This window comes from Acomys russatus, chromosome 7, assembly GCF_903995435.1.
Source record: "Acomys russatus chromosome 7, mAcoRus1.1, whole genome shotgun sequence".
NCBI classification, from domain to species: Eukaryota; Metazoa; Chordata; class Mammalia; order Rodentia; family Muridae; genus Acomys; species Acomys russatus.
Window position 1 is genome coordinate 65747371 of NC_067143.1, and position 21301 is coordinate 65768671.

A 21301-nucleotide genomic window follows, 5' to 3' on the forward strand; every position below is an offset into this window, starting at 1 on the left:
TAGTAGGCCTTTAAGTTCAGAGACAGAGGCTGGCAAATCTTTATGAGTTCAAAGGCAGTCTGGTCCCCATGGACAGTTCCAGGCCAGCCAGGGCTACATATGAGAGAAAGAGAGAAAAGAAGCATGCTGGCTAGACGCATGTCAACTTGACACAAGCTAGAGCCATCTGAGATTTCAAACTGAGAAAATGCTTCCATAAGATCCAGCTGTAAGGCACTTTCTTAGTTAGTGACTGATCATGGAGGGCCCAGGCCACTGTGGCTGGTGCCACCTCTGGGCTAGTGGTCCTGGGTTCTATAAGACAGCAAGCTGAGCAAGCCAGGGGAAGCAAGCCAGTAAGCAGCACCCTCCATGGCCTCTGCATCAGCTCCTGCCTCCAGGTTCCTGCCCTGACGTCCTTCCGTGGTGAACAGAGCGGTGCAAGTGTAAGCTGAATAAACCCTTTCCTCCCTACTTTTGTCATGGTGTTTCACTGCAGCAGTAGAAATGCTAAGACAGGAGAGTGGCAGGCAGAATCCCAGCACTCACTAGGCTGAGGCAGGTGGACAGCCATGAGTTCCAAGACAGCCAGACTACAGCTCCTGGACTACAGAATGAATCCTGTCTTTTTTTTAAAAAGGCCAGCAGGGCTGGAGAGATGGCTCAGGGGTTAAGAGCACTGGCTGCTGCTCGTCCAGACATCCTGAGTTCAATTCCCAACAACCACATGGTGGCTCAGAACCATCTGTAATGGAATCCGGTTCTCTCTTCTGGTGTGTATAAAGACAGAGCATTTATATACATTAAAAAAAAAATTTTTTTTAAAGGCCAGCAGAGCCAGGTGGTGGTGGTACATACCTTTGATCTCAGAAGGCTGACGCAGGCAGATTTTCTGTGAGTTCAAGGCCAGCCTGGTCTACAGAGTGAGTTAGTGCTAGGACAGCCAAGGTTACACAGAGAAACTCTATCTCAAAAAAACAAGAAAAACAAAAAACAAAATAAAACAAGCAAAAAGGCCAGCGTGGTCGTACACACCTTTAATCCCAGCAGAGGCAGATCTTTGAGAGGCCAGCCTGCCTACATAGTGAATTCCAGGACAGACAGGGATACACAGAGAGACTGTCGTAAATCAAACAAACAAACAAGATGTGCTGTGGAGGCAGCTAAATCAGTAAGTGTGTGCTATGCAGACATTTAGAGCTGATTTCCATACCCAGCACCCACAGGTTGAGCATGCTGAACAGACCTGTAAACTCAGCACTGGGGAAGCAGAAATAAATAGATCCCAGGAGATCGATTCTATCCTTGAGCAGCAGGTTAAGTCCAGTGAGATCCTGTCCCAAACAATGGATGGCTCCTGAGAAAAAACACTTGAAGTGGATCTCTGACAAGTGCACACATAAGCATGTATAATCTCACCTACACACACACACACACGCGCGCACGGAGAGGTCAGAGGACAACTCTGTAGAGTAAGCTCTCTCCTTCCACCTTTACGTGGGTTCCAGAGATCAAACCCAGTCATCGTGCTTGCACGGCAAGCATCTTTACCCGCCGAGGCATCTCACTGGCCTGTCTGTTATTTTCAAAATCCCACCTCCACTTCAGGTGGTTGGGAAGGAGACTCCATCTGTAAAGCAACCAAAGCAAAGCATGGCCTAGGAAGGCTGCCTCCTCTCCCAGACCCCGCTCTCCTCGCAGGAACCTTCTACTTGCCAGATATAGGAAAGAGAACAACTTGGGGAGAGGTGACCTAAATGGCTGTCAGCTTTCCTGTGCCCTTAGCACCTGTCCCTTGGTATGTGACAGGCAGAGGGCAGCATGGCCAAGTCCATGCCCTCTACAAAGCCAGCTGCCGCCCCACCCTCCCACAAAGCCTAGGAACTCATCTACTGTCCACTTGCCTGTTACAAAGAGAGGTGCCTGCTGCCAGTGGGGCTCTGCCCAGAAGCTTACTCAACAGAAGGCCCCCAAAGTTTGCTTCCCTTAGCATTACAAAAGGCCAGGCCACACCCCTCTTTCACCCTTTCAACTGAACCTGTACAGTTTGAGTGTTTCCCTGAAACAAATCACGCCAGCCTGTGCAGTACAGGGTCGTCCAGGGATCTTAGTGGAAGCCAAGCCAGGGAAGGGAAATGTGATGAGACAGATACACAACTGCCAGAGCCCTCGTTCTGCTCCCTGCCACACGCACATCAACTCCTTAGCTCCTTGTGACCCCATGGCCTCGTCAACAAAGAGCAGCCAGTCAAATGATAACTAAAGGAGCCATTTCTGTTAAGTTTGGTGCACCTGTCAGCACCCGGGGGGGGGGGGGGCACATAAGTAGAAATAAATAAATAGGTAGATGTGGTATTGCAACGCCTGCAATCCCAACACCCAGAAGGCAGAGGCAGGAGGATCACCCACAAGGCAGACCCATCTACTGAGCTATATAACCAGGTCTAAGCCAGCCCAGGCTACACAGTAAGACTTTGCTTCAAAACAAATAAAAACAACAACAACAACCCCCCCACACACACAAAATAAATAAGTATTTAAGAAAACCAGTTGGCTTCCCAGGGTACCAGCCTTCCTACCCATCCTACAGCCCACTTCTAAGACCTCTGGAGCCTTCCTGCTTGTTCTAGGAGGAAGTCGGTGCCAACCACGCACGCTGCTTTCAGAATGAAGGGGTACATTATGAGTTCTAATTTAAATATCTATCTATTCCAAGAACATAAAGCTAATTACTTTCCTATCCCCTAAAGAATTAATATCCTCTGAGTTTCAGAACCCATCTGGTGCCAAACTCAGAAACACATCTACACAGTCTCAGGTGAAGAGGGCTGGAAAAACCAAAGGCAGAGGCCAGCTGAGCTCTCCAGCGCCCGCTCACACCTCAAAGACAGAAAAAGAATTATTCAAAGCCTACATAAATGGATGTAATTCTAGGTACCACCAGCCCCATTTTAAAACGTATCCACGGGTACACTAATTATAGATATTTAGCGCCATAGCAGCTGTCTGTCTATTATTTTCTAAATCCCCAGCTCAAAATGTGCTAAGAAAAATACTTTTTCCAAGCCCCCCTGGCAGGTTAGGAAAGCACTCTCCTCCCTGAACCCCAACAACAGGCTCTGGCTCTCCTCCCTGAACCCCGACAACAGGCTCTGGTCCTCCTTCCAGCTCAGCTCACAAAGTCTTACTTCCTCCCAACTCTAAACCCACTCTCCTCCTTGTAAATCAGCCCATTTCTGGAGAGACAGGTCAAAGGTTAAACCAGCAAACCTACATATCTATTTGGCTGAGCATTGATCCTGTACCTGACAATGTCCTCACGGAGCTGGTCAGTTGTTTGGGGGCACAGAGTTACAACCCTAGTTCTGCCAGAATCCCCCAGGGCCAGCTCAGAGATGATGGGAGCGGTTTGGTATCGCCATCACTTACCACCATCACACTCTGTCTCCCACGCAAGACAGTGGCCCCAGCCAGGCCTCCTCTGCCCTCAGAGACTCTCTAAGTAGTGTGGCTTCTGAGGTGTGGGATCATCACCTTTAGGAAGGCCCCACAATATGGTCACTGTAAGGTCAACCAGATCACCTCCCTGTGACACTGGCAGCAGTCTGGGCATAGGTGTGAGGGGCCCAGTTCCACCTGGAGGGAACAAGACCAGACTCCTGCTCCCAGGATGAGCAAAAGTGTGGACACTGACAGACAGGTGTACCCCCTGTGGGCACTGACAGACAGCTGTACCCCCTGCTGCCCTCTTAGACCTTTTACCCAGCTCTGTCTGGCTGACGGATTTGGACAGATGAGCTTCTGTCATGAAGACACAATGCCCACAGGGCTGCACTGTGCAGGCGCGGACCTGCAGCCAGGCTATCACTTTTCCTTCTCCAGTGACAGTGGGGAGAAAGGAGCAGCACTACTGTGCAGACACAGAAGCTGAAGGTAGACACGGTTTCCCTCTCAGCAGCCTGAGAATCACCTGTGCCACCTGTGTAGGTCCCCCACCCTCCCCCACCTTGTCTAGCCACCACCTCCTCCACCCCCTCCCCCCTCCACCCCACCCTCTCCACCCACCACCTCCCAACCCCCCCACCCCACCCTCTCCACCCGCCCCCCTCACCCCCTGACCCCCACCCCTTCCACTCTCACCCCCTCCACCCCCACCCCACCCTCTCTACCCACCACCACCCACCCCCCTCACCCTCCACCCCACCCCACCACCCCCGAGGCCCCCAAGGCCCACGTCCACATTCTAGGCTGAGGCTCTAGCTCATGTACCTCATTAAGTGTGTCTAATACAGACACCAAGGTTACTGCCTGCCACCAAATAAGCAAGGCGCTTGGTCAGATAGCCCACGCAGGAAGTCCTTCCACCACGGTAGTGCAGCAGGCAGGGGTGGGAAGCACGTACCAGTCCCGAGCCCAGGAAAGCTGTCCATGCTGTCTCTGGATGGGCACAGCGCCACACCCAGCTTGGAGATCAGTAACTGCTCCTTGGTAATTAGCACCAACCAGTGCCAAGCTTCCAATTACAGACATGTATAAATACAATCGCACAGTTCTCAGAGTCCCGGTATTTGGGAGACTGAGATAAGGAAGACTGCTAGGAGTTCAAGGCCAGCCTGGACTACGAAATGAGATCCTGTATAGTGAGAATTTTGGCTTCTTTTAAAACCCAGTTATGTAGCTGGGCGGTGGTGGCGCACGCCTTTAATCCCAGCACTCAGGAGGCAGAGGCAGGCAGATCTCTGTGAGTTCAAGGTCAGCCTGGTCTACAAAGTGAGTCCAGGACAGCCAAGGCTGCACAGAGAAACCCTGTCTTGGAGGAAAAAAAAAAAAAAAAAAAAGACAAAACAAAACAAAACCCTCAAACCCAGTTATGTTATGTGATAGGTTTTTGTTTTAATTCCACATGTGGGGTATGGGTTGCTTCAGATTGTCCACAACTGCTAATTATGATTTGTATCTAGGTGGGCACAACTTTGCCAACTGCAGATAATTTCTGCGAGTATGTGACGTTTGGAATTGTGGGAACTTTTCAGAGGGTACATAAATGCCAATGCCCTGAGAGGGCCCAAGGGTGCTCCAAAGGGAGGCTGCTGCAGCCCCTGGGCTTTGACAAGAAGCTGGAGCTGTCCTGACAACAAAGACTGGACCTGCCCCAAAGAGCCCAATGGCCCTGGTCAGCAGGACGTAGTTTAAAGAGGTCTATGTACCCTCTCCCCTCTAACCAACCTTCTTTCTCACCTGCCTAGTGTTGGGGATTGGAAGAGACTGAGGTGGAGAAGGGAGGTAGATAAAGAACCCAATAAAGTAGCAAAAAAATAAAATAAAATAAAAAGTACGCCTACAATTCTGTGTAAACAACAACAAAGAATGAAGAGAAAAGGCAAGCAAGCACAAATCTCCCTTTCTAGCCTGAGGAGATGCCCCTCGGCAGCAGGGCACCTCTCCTAGGAAGGCACCTCCTTCACTGAGCAGAGTAACAAAGATAAGGGTCATTCTCAGCACGTGCACTCTAGCTGGTTGACGCAGCCACTGTGGTCACTACTTGCACTTTCTAGGTGAAAAAAAAAGAAAGAAAGAAAACACTCGGAGATAGAGATTGCCGTGGCCTGCCCTAGCCAGAGGCAGAATCAGGGTTTCACATAGCCCAGGGTGGCCTTGAACTTACTGTGTAGCTAAGGACAACCTTGAGACTCTGATCCTCCTGCCTTCACCTCTGCAGTGCTAGGATTACAGATGTGTGCCACTGGGATCAAACCCAAGGCTTCATGCAAACTGGGCAAGTACTCTACCAAGCAAGCTCCACCTCCAGTAGCATCCCTGTTTAACAAGCACTGCGAGGCTCAGGCTCAGCAGTCGGAACCCCTGGGCGATGTCCCCCAGCAGCCCCCTATTTATTTATTTATTTATTATTTTATTTTATTAAAAAAAAAAAAAAAAAAAAAAAAAAAACAGGGTTTCTCTGTGTAGCCTTAGCTGTCCTAGACTCACTTTGTAGACCAGGCTGGCCTCGAACTCACAGAGATCCCCCTGCCTCTGCCTCCCGAGTACTGGGATTAAAGATGTGCGGCACCACGCCCTTGCCCCAGCAGCCCTCTTTCCTGAAGCCAGTTGCCAGGGCCAGCTTTGTTTGATCCAGAGCCCCACGCAGCACCTCCACTCCTCACACAGATGCTACGACCCCCACCACCTGCCCCCCAGCACATGTCAGCACTGCCTTCTCGGCAGCTGCCTGCCTTCCTCAATCTTCCCCTGAGGCTCCCCAGCCCCCCACCCCCATCCCCGACTCTGGGAACCCTGTCTCCAACACCCAGACTGACACTGGTCGGGATCCTCTTGTTTTTGCACTGGGCACTGCTGGAAACAGGGACAGTGACTTCTGTCTCTGGACAGGGCCCAGTGTGAAGACCCTTGAGCTTCACACCTGGTGACTAAACCACTCAGACTCTGGTTCAGTTCTCAAATAAGATGCTTACCCTTACACAGCCCCACTGGGTCTATGAATAATTATGGCCAATTCGGTTTACAAATGGAGACAGTGCAAATATTTTTGAGTTATTGAGCCCTTGTCTGGTCCTGGCATATCGAAAGCCGGGCAGCAATGCCCTGAGCACAGGATGGAATGAACGGACCTCCGCCCACCCTCACTATTTTCCCACATGGGGGCATGGTTTCTAGGGAGGCATGAGAGTGCATGCTAACTCCACACTGTCAGGCATAGACAGGAAATGCAGGAGAGCCCCCGAGAACACCGCTGGGACTGGCTGGGATGTGGACACGCTCCCTGGCAGGCTCTGAACACAGGCTGGATCTTTAAGCAGGCTTAAGAGGCTCATCAGTCCCTAAGCTGGGTCAGTTGACATCTGGGGAGGAGGGAAAAGGAGAGGTAGGAAGGATTAAAGAGGGGGTGATCCTCCAAATGAGAAGAGCCACGCCTTCAGCACGCCAGGGCCTCCTCACCACCCTCACCTGCCTGAGGACCAGAGCTCCACACACTTCCTCCTCAGTGGGGTCGTTCTGAGAGAGGCCAAGGTGCCTCTGCTCTGGGTGCTCTGGGGTGTGAGTAGTGACTGGAGCCAGGATGACTCAGGTTCAGATCCCAACTGATGCTCTGGTTTCAGGAAGCTCTTCCGCTTCCCATCTCTGCCCTCAAATGCCCAATTTGTACAAATGTCGATCAAAATGACTGCCCTGGGGAATGTGTGTTTAACTACAAAGCGCCAGGTGTTGACACCTGTGATCTGAAAAACACCAGACAACTGGTCCGTTCTCCAGTGTTCACAGCTGATGCCAGGTTAAGGAGCAGCATTCATAAACCCTCCAAGATTCCAGGAAAGAGACAGACCCCAGCCGTTTCCACACCGCCCTGGGCTCTTACAGCAACCTGGCCTTTGATGGACAAAGACAAACTGTTGAGGGTTTCTGCTTCTGAGTTCTTTGCCTACTTATTAGCTTGTGTTTTGAGAGAGGGTTTTGCTATACAGCCCAGGCTGGCCTTGAACTCATTATGTAGGCTACGCTGAGCTCAAACTCACAGCACTGATGTTCCCGCCTTAGCCTCCTGGGTGCTAGAAGTCCAGGCATGCCTGCCTTAATGAACTCTTTACTTGAAGTCATTGTAAATGTAAGAGTAAAAGGGCTAGAAAGATGGCTCAGGAGTTAAGAGCACTTTAAGAGCACTGTTCTTCCAGAGGACGTAGGTTCAGTTCCCAGCACCCACAACCACCTGCAACTCCAGTTCCAAGGGATCCAACTCCCTCTTCTGACCTCTGCAGAGACCAGGCATATACACAGTACTCATATATACACGGGGAAAATACTCACACACATAAAATAAACAAATCTATTGAAAGGTTTTTTTATTTTTCTTTTTTTAAGGTTTATTTATTTTTTTTATTGTGCACTGGTGTTTTGTCTGCATGTATGTCTGTGGCAAGGGTGCCTGATCCTCTAGGACTGGAGTTAACAGACAGCTGTGAGCTGTCATGTGCGTGCTGGAAACTGAACTCAGGTCCATCCGGGAGAGTGGTCAGTGCTCTTAACTACCATGGGACCATCTCTCCAACCCTGTTTTTGGTTTTTCTAAAGAGAGTTTCTTTGTGTAGCCCTGGCTGTCCTGGAACTCACTTTACAGACCAAGCTGGCATTGAACTCAATGGAAGATCTGCCTGCCTCTATCTCCTGAGTGATGGAAGTAAAGGTATGTGCCACCATGTCCAGCTAAAAAAGTTATTTTTAAGTTGCAAGAGTAAGAACAGTAAAAAGTGTCCCCAAGTAGCCCTCAACCAGACTCACAGTTAACACCGTGTCCCATACTGCCATCGTCTCCTCCCCTATCTCCCACACAAACACACACTCCCCACATAACCACTTAAGAGCAAACATTTCAGCATACATTTGTCAGAACTAAGGACATCTTGGTAGTCCTAAACGGCTTTCCATCTGTATTGGTTCAAATTAATTTCTGAGTCCTACAGTTGACATGCTACCCACTTCCCCTGGAGCAGCCGAATGCAAACAGGTCCCCCTCAGCACTCACGTTCTCACCCCAGCTCCCCCTCAGCACTCACGTTCTCACCCCAGCTCCCCCTCAGCACTCACGTTCTCACCCCAGCTCGCCCTCAGCACTCACGTTCTCACCCCAGCCCTGAGTTGTGTAAATGGATGCATAGCAGCTCATGTTGTGTTGATCGGCATTGACTCTGCACCAGACATGTCCTGGGCCTTTTCCATGAGTCACTCAGTACTCCTCATACTAACAACACTAGACCTTAGGGGACATAAGCTTAAACATAGTCCGCAACTGGCCAAGGTCAGAGAGCAACAGGTGCCCAGCTGGGATCAGTGTTCAGGTGGTTAGGCTGCCTCTCCCCATATCCACACACCTATACACTGCCTATAGGATGCAGGGCGGCAGTGCTCTGGGCTTCCGGGAAAACCAGCCCTACACCCCAGGTAGCATGTGGTTGTGAGGAAACTGGATGAGAGAGGAAGTCTAGTACAACTCAGGACAAAAAGATGACAACCTAAGCCTGGCCAAGTGGTACATGCTTTTAATCCCAGCAGTCAAGAGGCAGAGGCAGGGAACTCTGTGAGTTCAAGATCAGCCTGGTCTATATAGAGAGTTTCAAACCTATCATAGCTGCATAAGAAGACCCTGGAGAAAGGGGTCAGGAAGACAGGGAAGGAAGGAAGGTATCCTGAGGCCACAGTTGATGCTGGTGTGGCTTTCCTCTGGGTACCAGCAGTGTTTGGGAGACTAAGACCCAGAGAGACAGAGAACCAATGTCTAGTCTCCCCACACTTCACAGAGAAGCTGGCATCTCCTGGGGCAGATGCTTCTGTTGGGAAAACGCAAAGCCACACAATAAACCTGATGATACAGCTTCCCACAGCCATGACCCCAAGGTAGGTAAGGCAGAGGATGGACCAGCTGCAAAGCCTACCAGAGTCAGGTGTGCTGAGCAGGCAGATGAAGCCCGGAGCCAGCTTGGGCCTCACAGTAAGACCCTGTTTCTACAACCAAGGGCTGGGATGTCACTCAGCGGTGAGAAAGAGCCACCCCAGCACAGCAAAAAGTGGAGTCTGCACGCATGACATTCTCTGCACCCAGCTCCTAGGAAAGCAGACCCCATGTCCCTTTCTGTCATTAAATCTGTGGTCCCTGTGTCTGAGGAGCCCAATCAAGGGTAGAAACACCTCCAGGCCTCTCCCCTGAGCCCTGAAAAGGTGAGTGTAGGAAAACCACTTTATCCTGTGAGCCAAATCTCTACAGCCAAAAACTAAAATAATGTTAAGACTTGAACCAGATAATGTTCATGAAACACTCTGCAGACAACAAAACATTCACTCAAAATGCTTTCCCTTCCCAGAAGTCAAAAAGCCAATGTTTTGACAGCCATGTGACAAGAGGCAAACACTGCCATATTCCTCCAGGCTCTTCTCTCTGCCAATATTTACTCACAGCGCCGTGCCAGTCGGAGATGCTGGCTCCTTACGCCGCGCTGGCGTGGGCACCACAGTAAGCTACCCATCAGTCCACATCCTAGCCTGTCCTGCCCACCTCCGAAACTGTGACTTGAACCTAGCTGGAGGCTTGCACATGTGACTCAATGCGCCTGCCCTGGGCTGGAACTCCCAATCCCCTCCTTCTTATTTGTACATTTGAATCACAGGCTCACTAAATTGCACAAACTGGCTTTGAAGTCACTCCCTCTGTAGCCCAGAAAGGCCTGGGATTTACTGTCCTCCTGCTCCCTGCTCCTAATTTTCTTTCCAAAGCCCTAGGAAGTGCCAAATGCATCCCCCCAATACCAGGCCCAAGCAGGTGGTTCTTACATTTTCTCTTCTGTAGTGTTGGGGATGGAGCCCAGGCCTCCCCAGCATGCCATGCAAGCACCCTTCCTCTGGGGTGCCTGTCCTCCAGCACTTACCAGTGCAGAAGAGACTCACACCTACCCTCCTTGCACACAGACTACCTGCTGCAGGAGCAACTGGCTCCCCCTGCAAGAGTCAAGGGACTTAGCAGCTTCAATCGTTTTTTCTTAGGGGTGTTTCCAGATCTTTCAAGGGCCTGTTTTGAGAGTGTGATACAGCTCTAAACCCTCCCTCCACTCTCTACAGAACACTCACTGCAGAGCTTTTCCCACAGACCCAGTGCTAAATCCGTGATCCGGCTTTCCCCGTGATAAAGCCACCAGGAAGTACAGGGTAAAGTGTGGGATTATACCCAAACCAGCCAAGCCGGAGAACCCGCTTTGCCCTTCAACGATGAGGCTTCAGGATTTCCATTTTAAATGTAAGCCATCAGCACCCAAAATCCATTGTGTGACTGTCAATTTCTGGTTTGAAATAAACTTCTGCAAATGCGGCGACCAAATTCCAACAGCTAATAGGGACTTTCCCTTGACATTCCCGTCTGGTTCACTCCTCAGCGCCTCTTTAGACTGACTGAAACATGAGGTCGGTGCATGCAAAGGTGGCGTCCTGAAAGCTGGGTATGGTCTACCGCAGGGTGTTGTTGAAGCAGGCTACAAACCAAGGCTGTCACCTAGCCCAGCGCTCCCTGCTTCTCCCAGCCCGCCGAGGGCCCGGAGCCCGCAAACCTCTATACTGTACTTTACAGTAGGGTATGGTGCTGATGACTTATTTGAGGCCAACCTGGTCTACACAGCAAATTCCAGGCCAGCCAGGGCTACACAGAGATTGTGTCAAAAAAAAAAAAAAAAACCACCACCAAAAACATGAAATAGCAATTTGGGGGGGTGGGGTGGGGTTGAGACAGGGTTTTTGTGTAGCCTTCTCTGTGTAGCCTTGGCTGTCCTGGACTTGTTTTGTAGACCAGGCTGGCCTCGAATTCACAGAGATCCACCTGCCTCTGCCTCCCAAGTGCTGGGATTAAAGGCGTGCGCCACCACTACCTGGTGAAATAGCAATTTTTTTTTTCCTTTTTTGAGTCATGGTTTCTCTGCATAGCCTTGGCTGTCCTGGGACTAGCTCTCTGCATAGCCTTGGCTGTCCTGGGACTAGCTCTATAGACCAGGCTGGCCTCAAACTCAAAGATCCACCTGCCTCTGCCTCTGCCTCCCAAGTGCTAGCTTTGATCAAAAGTATGAGCCATCACCGACTGGCAAAATAACAATTTTAAAAAAAAAACCGATGACAAGTCTAGGGGAAAACAAGTGCAGAAGGATCAAGGTTTACGTTGTGGGTTTGTTGGTTTGCCTCCTTCTGTTTGATAGAGGGGTTCGTGTGACCGAGGCTGGCTTCTCACACCTCAGTGTATTTCTGAAGACGGCCTTGAACTCTTAGACCCTCCTGCTTCCTGAATGCTGGCGTTGCTGGCTCACCACTCTTGCTTCTACTGTAGTTTTGCTTTGTGGTTGTGTTTTGGAGACAGAGACTCCAATAGCCCATTACACATATATACAATAAACTACCTAGAGCAAGAAGAACCACAAAACAATCAGGAATTATATAAATGTTACATTCACAGTGTTTTGGCTAATTGTATTTGGCAGTCTTGAAGAAAGTATCTTTCCTATCTTGGTGAGTCTAAAATTCTGAATGTAAATCAATATCTATCATATCTCATCATTATCCACGTAAAACATCTATCTGGACCTAAAAACACTTTAACCCCTCAACAACTAAGCTTAATCGTAAAACTAAACTATCAAACTCAGAGACTTGAGAAGGAATAAAATTAATTACCTGAGTAGACAGGGAGTGCAGGTTAGCAGCTTCCCAAATGAGAAGATGACAGAGACAGTTTGCTGCCTGAACAGGCACCCAAAATTCTCTATAACGTTGGAGCATCATCTTCAGTCCTCCAGCCCAATATATCTGACAGACACATTGTGAGGCAGGAACTATTGAGGCCTTGGGTACCCTGCAAGCTTGACCATTTTTAGGCAGAATTCTGAATGGAACGCTTCACAAACTTCTTGCGCAGGGACCATGCTAATCTTCTCTGTATTGTTCCTGTTTTAGTTTATGTGCTACCGGAAGAGCGCACGACCTTCAACTCCTCCTTCCTACTCCCAAGTGCTAAGCTCAGTGTGCTGCCGCGCCCACTTTACTACAGTCCTTACAATGGCTCCCTCCCCTTTCAATAAAGGGCCTTCCATTTTTCACTTTGTACTTGGGACCTGAAAGTTAACATTTCTGGCTCTGCCCCTAGGAAGTTTCCCTGTCACAGTTGCAGGGGAAACAACAACAAAGCGTCACTCCAAGCGTTCAGTGTACTTTTCTGTGTGCTTGGTTGGTTGGTTGGTTTGGTTTTGAAGACAGGGTTTCTCTGTGTAACTGTGACTGTCCTGGACTCGCTCTGTAGACCAGGCTAGCCTCAAATTGATAGAGATCTGCCCACCACCTCCGGCCAGCCTTCAGTGTACCATTCCTAAGTCCTATTGCCTCAGAAATGGCACCTGCACAGGATGACCCCACAAGCACCCAAAGATAAGGCCGGAAGACCAGAAGCTAAGTGGCCCTTTGTATGATCAGTTGGCCCCCGTCAGTTTGACTTGGAGCAAAGTCAGAAGATGCCAACGCCTTGAAGCCAGGGAAAGACGTGGTCTAGTACAACAGCCAATAGATGAGGAAATCCCCAGATGCAAAGCACTGAGCTCATGAGACCAAGGAACCAGAAAGGGCTGCCAAGGCCTCTACTGGCCAGGTTTGTGCTTTGAGCCTTGCTGTTGACAGTGAGTGACTACATCCAAGATGCCTGGGTCCAAACACCAGCCCCAACAGGCCCACTCCTGGCTTCCCTGCATCTCTTCCACACACAAGACTCCTTTTCAGCCAGAAATTTAGAAAGACTGGACCACTTAATGATCGCCCAAGGTTTCTTGGGGACACAGCCTTTAACATAAATGCAGGGGGTGGGTGTAGGTCCAGGTCTAGGCTGGGTGCCAAAGCCCCAGAAACATTGAACATGTCTGCCCTTAAGAAGCAGCCTTTGAGCAGGGTGTGGTGTGCCCTACCCCACCCCCAAGCACACAAGTGACTAAGATAAGAGGACCATTCCCAGAGCAGCCTTACAGCTGCGCCTACACCTCAGACCTGTAAAATTCCAACTACTTGGGAACTCAGGCAGGAAGATTGTAAGTTCAAGGCTGGCCTAGGCAACTCAGCGAGAGTCTGTCTCAAAATGAAAACTAAACAAATACTTGGTGGTGGGGGCAGGGGGGCATAGCTTCCTGACAGAGCGTTTGCCTAGCACGCTTGAGGACTAGGGTTCAGTACATGAGGCTCTGTCTCAAAACAAAGCAAACAGCTAGGTACAATGACACACGCCTATAACCTAGCACCAGGAGAGCTGAGGCAGGAGGAATGCTACATGCTCCACACCAGCTGGGAGTGAGGCCTTGTCTCTAAGTAAATAAATCTAACGACACCCATGAATAGCAATAGAAGTTCCTAGTATTTTGCTCCAAGAACTCAAAAAGATTAAGTTAGAAAGTTCAATGCAAGCCTGGGATATTGCAAGACCCTGTCCTTTAAAAAAAAAAAAAAAAAAAAAGATTAAGGCTAGGCATGGTGGCACACACTTCTGATGCCTGCACTTGGGAGGCAAAGGAAGGTGGATATACTGAGTTCTGGGTCACCCTGGTCTACAGAGCGAGTTCCAGGAAAGGCAGAGCTACAAAGTGAGACCCTGTATCAAAAACAGTAACAAGGGGCTAGAGAGATGACGGCTCACTGGCTGTTCTTCCAGAGGACCCAGGCTCAGTTCCCAGCACCCACATGGCCGCTCACAACTGTAACTCCAGCTCCCTCACACAGACATGCACACAGAAAAAACAAAACAAAAACAAAAGAGGCTTCCTAGCACTCAGGAGACAAAAGGCAGGACAGCTCTCGGAGTTCAAGGCCATCCTTGATATGCAGCAAGATAAGATCCTTGTATCATTATTATAATGATTGGTGTAGATAACACTATCATAACTACTATTACATTTGCTATCCAGCCAGGAGACTCATGGCAAAACGGGAAACATCTCAAAGCACAAAATCTCTTCGTAAAGTGCATGTCCACACCAGTTGAGAGAAGCATTAATGCAAAAATGTAGCCAAAAGTGCAGAAATAAACTAAAACTCTTATTTCACAGGTCAGGGTTTTCTGTTTCAAGAAACAGACTCTAAGTCAAAATGTCCACTGAACAGGACGCAGTGGCACATACCTGTGACCCCAAATCTGAACAGATGGAGACAAGATGACAAGAGCAGGCGTCTTGTGCAGCCCAAGGACCACAGCAAGGTCTTGTCTTAGAAAACCAAAAGCTGGGGACAAAGCTTGGAGGTGACACTCTTGACTGAAGGCGAGGGACAACAAGGCTTGGAGGTGACACGCTTGTCTAATGTGTCATCTCCTGGGGTTACGGCCCAGCACTTGGGGGGAGGGGACTTATGAGGCAGAGGGAGTGGGGGTGGGTGGGAAAATGACTGAGGATAACTGAGATCAGAACACAGTACACAACTGTCAGGGCCTGGAATCCCCTGGGAGACACGCTTCTGACCATGCCTGTGAGAGATTACTGGGCTTCCTTACACTGAAAGAGAAAGACTCACCCAGAAAGTAGGAGGCACCCACCACTCCTGGGCTGAAAAAGGAGACAGCTGAGTCAGCACTTTCATTGTTCCCTTGCCTGTCAGAGCCAGGTGACCAGCTGCTTCAAGTTCCTGCCACCTTGACTCCCCTGCCCTGACAGACTATAACCTCCAATTGTGAGCCAGAATAAGGCCTTCTGTGGAGGTATGAGTAAGAATGGCTTAGCCAGGCAGTGGTGGCGCACGCCTTTGATACCAGCACTCGGGAGGCAGGTGGATCTCTGAGAGTTCAAGGTCAGCCTGGCCTACAGCCAAGGCTACACACATAAAAACCCTGTCTCAAACAAACAAAACAACAACAAAAAAGGGCTACAGAGATGGCTCAGTGGTTAAGAGTGATGCCTGCTCTTCCAGAGGTCGTGAGTTCAACTCCCAGCACCCACATGGCAGCTCACAACTATCTGTAACTCCAGCTAAAATAAAAATAAAAATAAATTTAAAAAAGAGAGAGAGAGAAAGAGCCGCCTGCTCTTCCAGAGGCACTGAGTTCAACTCCCACATGGTGGCTCATGTGTAATGAGATCTGATGCCCTCTTCTGCAGATAAAGTACTCATATGCAATAAATAAAATAAATAACTCTTAAAAAAACAAAAACACAAAAAATAAAAACAAAAAACAGAATGGCCTCTACTGGCTCACATTTCTGAGTCGCCAGGGAATAGAGCAGTTTGAAAGGACTGGAGCATTAGGAGGCGTGTCCCTGCTGAAGTGGGTGTGGCCTTGTTGGAAGAACTGTGTCATTGGGGGTGGGCTTTGAGGTTTCAAAAGCCAGTAACAGGTCCAGTCCGTGTCTGTGTGTGTGTCTCTCTCTCTCTCTGTCTCTCACCCCCCACCACCTCCTCCCTCCCTCCCTCCCTGTGAATCAGCATGCAGCTATTGGTCCAGCACCATGCTCGCTGTCCCACTCCCTGCCATGATGATAAGCAAGTCCCCAATGTTTTCCTTTTTTAAGGTTGCCTTGATCATGGTGTCTCTTCACAGCAACAGAACAGTGACTAAGACACCTTCATCCTGCGAGTCGTTTCTGTCCAGACATTTCACCACAGCAACAGGAAAGAAACTAAGGCACGCATGTATGACACTGCCAAAGAGTTGAAAGAAAAACAAATGCCACCACTGTTAACTATCAGGAACAACGGGTGCATCATCCTGAAAACTCCACGCCACTCTCCTGCCTGTTAAGGAAACAAAGCCAGCCCTGCCGCTGTTCTGTTTCTGACTCTTACTAGAGGATCTTCCCCACCTCCAAAAAATGACACATTCAGAAATGCTCATGGCCACTCTGAGAAAGCAGGCAGAGCTGAGCAGTCGGCTCAGTAAGCAAAGGTGCTCACCACCAGCCCTGACAACCACATGGTGGCTCACAACCATCTAAAATGAGATCTGGCCGGGAGTGGTGGCGCACGCCTTTAATCCCAGCACTCGGGCGGCAGAGGCCGGTGGATCCCTGTGAGTTCGAGGCCAGCCTGGTCTACAATGTGAGTCCAGGTCAGCCAAGGCCACACAGAAACCCTGTCTTGAAAAACCAAAATTAAAATAAAATAAAATAAATAAAATGAGATCTGATTCCCTCTTCTTGTGTGCATGAAGACAGGGCCCTCATATACATAAAATAAATAGTTAAATAATCTATGAACTCTTTAGAAAGCAGATAGATGCAAAACTTTGGGTGTGGGGACAAGGAAGAAGATAATTAGTCCCAAATCTGGAGGCCTCTTCAGGGAAATCATCATATGGAAAACATAACAGCTACCATAGGATCCCAGCCTATTAGCCCCAGCAGCCTTTGAGAGCAGGGTCTGTGCTGCTGTGGGTAGGCATTTCCAGAAGGTGTGGGATGGAGGGTGTTGTAAGAAGGGGACAGAATTACCAAAGAACGGCAGCACGGATGAAAACCAGATGCTGAGACAGCAGCCTACAGTCTTACTGAGGGCACAAATGCCAGCTCATGGCTGTACCGCTACTGCAAACTGCCCCCAGGGGCGCCCTTGAGATGCATGCCTAGACTGGTCCCTCTCACCTCCACAGAAACTCTGCTCCAGTAACTGCCCAGTCTTTTTTCCTAAACCGTTGCTTTTTCCCTCTCCCATCAGGACAAAAGGTGTTACACAGTATTTCCCCCAAAAGAGCAAACCCCTCCTCAATCCACACCTCTCCAACTGCTGGCCAATGTCTGCCCTTCCTGGACAGGTGTCCTATCTACTTCCTCTGCCATGGGCTCCAGTCACCTGTCCTGAGGCCCCTGTGGCTACACATCTTCTTCCCGCCCAGAATCTCTTCTTAAGGTTTGCCTTTCCCCAGCTCAAACGCTGCACACCTCCAGGCTCAGAGCACTGTGCTGTCAAGTCGCCTGGGAAGACGGACCCTCCCTCGGCTGGAAGGATTACCTCCCGTGGGCACGTCTGCGGGCCTTGGCTGGAAGGATTACCTCCCGTGGGCACGTCTGTGAGAAGCTGTCTTGATTGATGATTAACTGAAGGCCCAGCCTACTGTGGACCACATTATCCTAGACACACGAGCTTAAGAAAAGTGAACGAAACCGAGTGTGGTGGTACGTGCCTTTAATCCCAGCACTCAGGGAGGCAGAGGCAGGTGGATCTCTGTGAGTTTGAGACCAGCCTGGTCTACAAAGCTAGTCCAGCACAGCTACACAGAGAATCCCTGTCTCCGAGGGAAAAAAAAAAAGAAAGAAAGAAAGAAAGAAAGAGAAAAAAAGATAAAAGGAAGGAAGTAAGGAAGAAAAAGAAAAGTGGATCGGCGAGCCAGAGTGAGCTAGTAAGTGGCCTTCCTCCAGGTTTCTGCTTTAGCCCCTACTCTGTCTGGCTTACTTCCGGGATGGACTGGAACAGGAAGGAAAAGCTGCAATAAACTCTTTTCTTCCCTGATTTCCTTCACTATGCTTTTGATCATGGTAGGTTTTTGGTGGTGTTTTGTTTTGTTGCGTCAGGGTTTCTCTGTGTAGCCCTGGCTGTCCTGGACTTGCTTTATAGACCAGGCTGGCCTCGAACCCACAGAGGCCTGCCTCTGCCTCCCGAGTGCTGGGATTAAAGGCGTGCGCCACCACGCCCGGCTAAAATAAGACCTTTTTTATCATCTATGCAACCCTGTTTCTCCCCAGTCTTCTCATCTCAAAGATATGGGTACCAGCCACTCAAGTACTTTAAGAGGGGTGTGTGTGTGTGTGTGTGTGTGTGCACAGGTGCACAGGTGCATGAAAGCCTGAAGCCAAGCCAACCTCACATGTTGTTTCTCAGATGTCTACCTTCTTTTTTGAGACAAAGTCTCTCACTGGGACCTGGGGCTTGCAGATTACCATAGGATGACTTGGCAGCAAGCCCCAGACTTTCCTGTCTCTGCCTCCCCACTGCTAGGATTACAAGTGCACGTTACTACACCTGGATTTTTTACGGAATTTAACATGTGTCCTCACGCTTGCATGACAAGAACTTTATGAACGATCTCCCCAGTCCCCTCGGGGTCACTTCTGACCGTTCTTTCTCTCAGTATCCAATCTGTTGGAAAAGTCTGTAAACACTACGTTCGAAGCATAGCCTGAATCTGCCTACTGTTCTCCGTCTCTGTGCTCCACCCTCCACTACGGTCTTCTCTGGACCACAGCCACCTCCTCTTGCTCCCCTGCCTCCCTGGCACAGCTGTCTACCCACACCCCACTCTCCCTAAAACTGCAAAGCATAGTGTGCCAGTTCCCTGCTTAAAAACCTGAGTTCTCCCTGGGCTCAGAATAATGCTTAGCATCTCTTTACCCTAGCCCAGTTTCAGCCTTTGCCTCCCTTCCTCTGACCTTTAGTGCCACTCTCTCCCTTGGTCACCACCTTCAAGCCACGCAAGCCTTTTTTGCTCATTGAACGTAAAGGCTTTTGTACTTTAAACATGTTTCTGAAATGATTTGTCCCTATTGGTCACCACAGCAGGGGTCCTTCTTGTCATTCAAACTCCAAATGTCACCTGCTCATAAAAAGTCATCAGAACTTTCCAATCCAACCAGTCATCCAATCACTCGGACTCACGTCCCCTTGTGTTAATTTTCTGCACGGCAGTACAACCACCACCTGCTACTATTATTTGCTGTTTCCTTTCCTCCAGTGGATTACAAATCGGCCAAGAGGAACAGTGAGCCCCTCGCTTCCACACATCTTAGCCATTAGTCTCGGTCTCTATGAAGGAGGCAGGGACTTTCCCTCCATGTTCTGACACAGGGCTAAACAGTGTATCCAAGTTAGTTAAGAAATGAATTCTGAATCACGGTCCCCCACAGTACAACTAGCGCCAGTCACACCAACGGCCTACAGACCTTTGGCTGGTTCATTCATTCCGTAAACATTTACCGACCTCCCACTCTACGCCAGGCTCTAGGGCAAAGGATCAAAGGCAAGTTCTGCCTCCCAGGAGCTACAGAAAACACTGCGAGGAACGCTGCAACGCAGGCACCTTCCCAGAGTGGGAAAGCCGACGGCACGCGCGTGTCCCCTTACGGCTTCGAGATGAGACCCACGCGGCCCTACAAAACCAGAGTCAACTAACTGGTGGGGCCGCGCCCCGGGGCTCAGGCGGCAAAGCTCCCGCTCTGCTAGCCCAGACACAGCCGACCGTCCGCGTTCCTCGGCGTTCGGCGCCCGCCGAAGACTCGCGGGTCGAGTTCCAGGAACACCATTGGCTGACCGGGAGCCCCACCCCCCTCCCTCCGCCGCGGAGCCGGGATGCGGCGGCCCGGGTCGCGCTCCGACTCTCCCGGGCGAGCCCAGCTAGTGCGGCTAGACACCACCCGCCACCAGCAACGGCGGCCCCTCTCCCCCTCCCCCACGCCCAAGCCCTCGGGCCACACTCCGGGACCCACGCGTGCCCAACTCCCTGACACCCGCCGCTGTGCCTAGCGCATGCCCCCGGAGTAGGCGTGTCCCGGGAGCCGTGGAGTTCGCTGGCCGGGCTACTTGGCGGGAGGGACCAGGCAGGCCCCCTGCGGCGCTGCGGAGCCCGCCACCTTCGGGCCCACGGGCGCCGAGCCGGCCCAGGCTGCGGGGGGACAAGTCAGGTGCGGCCGCCGCGCGGGCTCACTCACTTGATGAAGAAGCTGGCGCCCTCCTCCGTGAAGCCCTCCTCCCAGCCGCGCGGCAAGTCTGCGTGAAAGGCGAGGAAAGTCGGTCAAACTCGCGCGGCCGTGGGAACCGGCCCCCTCCCCGCGCGCCCCCATCCCCGGCCGGCCCCGGGCGCCCACCTGAGCGGATCATGTGACCCGAGTTGACCGGCTCGCCGGTACGCGGGTGCAGCCAGGTTGTGCAGCGGAGCTGGTCACTGCGGGAGAGGTGCACCTGTTAGCTCCACCGCCCCGCCCGCCCGCCCGCCCGCGGCCCCAGCCCCAGCCCCCGACCCCGCCCGAGTGCCGCCGCCGCCGCCCCTCGCGCACTTGATAAAGAAGACGCGGCCGTCCCGACACACGCCGTACGACCAGTGCTCAGGTAGGGTGTCCCGCCCGACCGCCGCCGCCATGTTCGCCCCAGCTCCCGAGCCCCGGGCCGAGGAGGGGGGTGGGGAGTGGGTGAGGGGCGGGGCAGGAGGCGGGGCGAGAGGGCAGCTAAGGGTGAGAGAAGTTGGACCCAGGGAGTGGGAGGGACTAGAAACTGGGGGCTGCAGTGGCAAGAAGTGGGGGCAAGGAGTTGCATGGGGATAGGGAGAGGAGGACAAGACGTGGGGAGGGCTAGAGAGAAGGGTGCAAGAAGTTGGACAGAGTGAGGGGAGAGGCAGGGTGTGGGGAAGGACTGGGACTGGAGGGACTTGGGCCGACCCCACGGTGTTCTCCTGTGCTGGGCGCAGCGCGGGCCCTCAGCCTTGGGGACTTGCTGTCCGAGGTCGCGGCTGGTGCCTCCAAAGTTCACTGGTGCAGGGGCCGGCCAAGGAGTAGCACCCCGCAGCCCTTGTGCCCGAGACCTGCGGGCGCTGGAACAGACTGTCGTGGTCTGTCCGCCACCTCCACCCCCAACTTGCTCCAGGAAAGCCAGCCGACCTGCACGCCACAGCTTCTTTTACACACACACACACACACACACACACACACACACACACACACACACACCGGAAGTGTGCTTCTTTCTTAGCCTAGGAACACCGAACAGGTTTTGGCTGGATTCCGGAGCAGCCTCTAAGGCTTCTGTAAAATAAGTGAAAAAGCTTGCCTGTGATTCCAGCGCTGGGGTG

At 51.2% G+C, this 21301-nt stretch overlaps 1 protein-coding gene and 1 pseudogene across 6 annotated transcripts in view; both read right to left on the reverse strand.

Moving 5' to 3' along the window:
• Positions 1-20626, reverse strand: part of Plekha7 (pleckstrin homology domain containing A7) — a 191151-nt gene extending 170525 nt beyond the window's left edge. For all 6 annotated transcript variants that reach the window (XM_051149267.1, XM_051149265.1, XM_051149268.1 and 3 more), the window contains exons 1-3: positions 20514-20626; positions 20325-20401; positions 20169-20226 (exon numbers count right to left, since the gene is read on the reverse strand). In XM_051149267.1, the coding sequence (XP_051005224.1) occupies positions 20169-20226; positions 20325-20401; positions 20514-20596 (218 nt within the window). In that variant the 5' untranslated portion in view covers positions 20597-20626. The remainder of the gene's footprint in view (positions 1-20168; positions 20227-20324; positions 20402-20513) is intronic.
• On the reverse strand, positions 12396-12491 carry LOC127192577 (uncharacterized; annotated as a pseudogene).
• Positions 20627-21301: the final 675 nt, after the last annotated feature.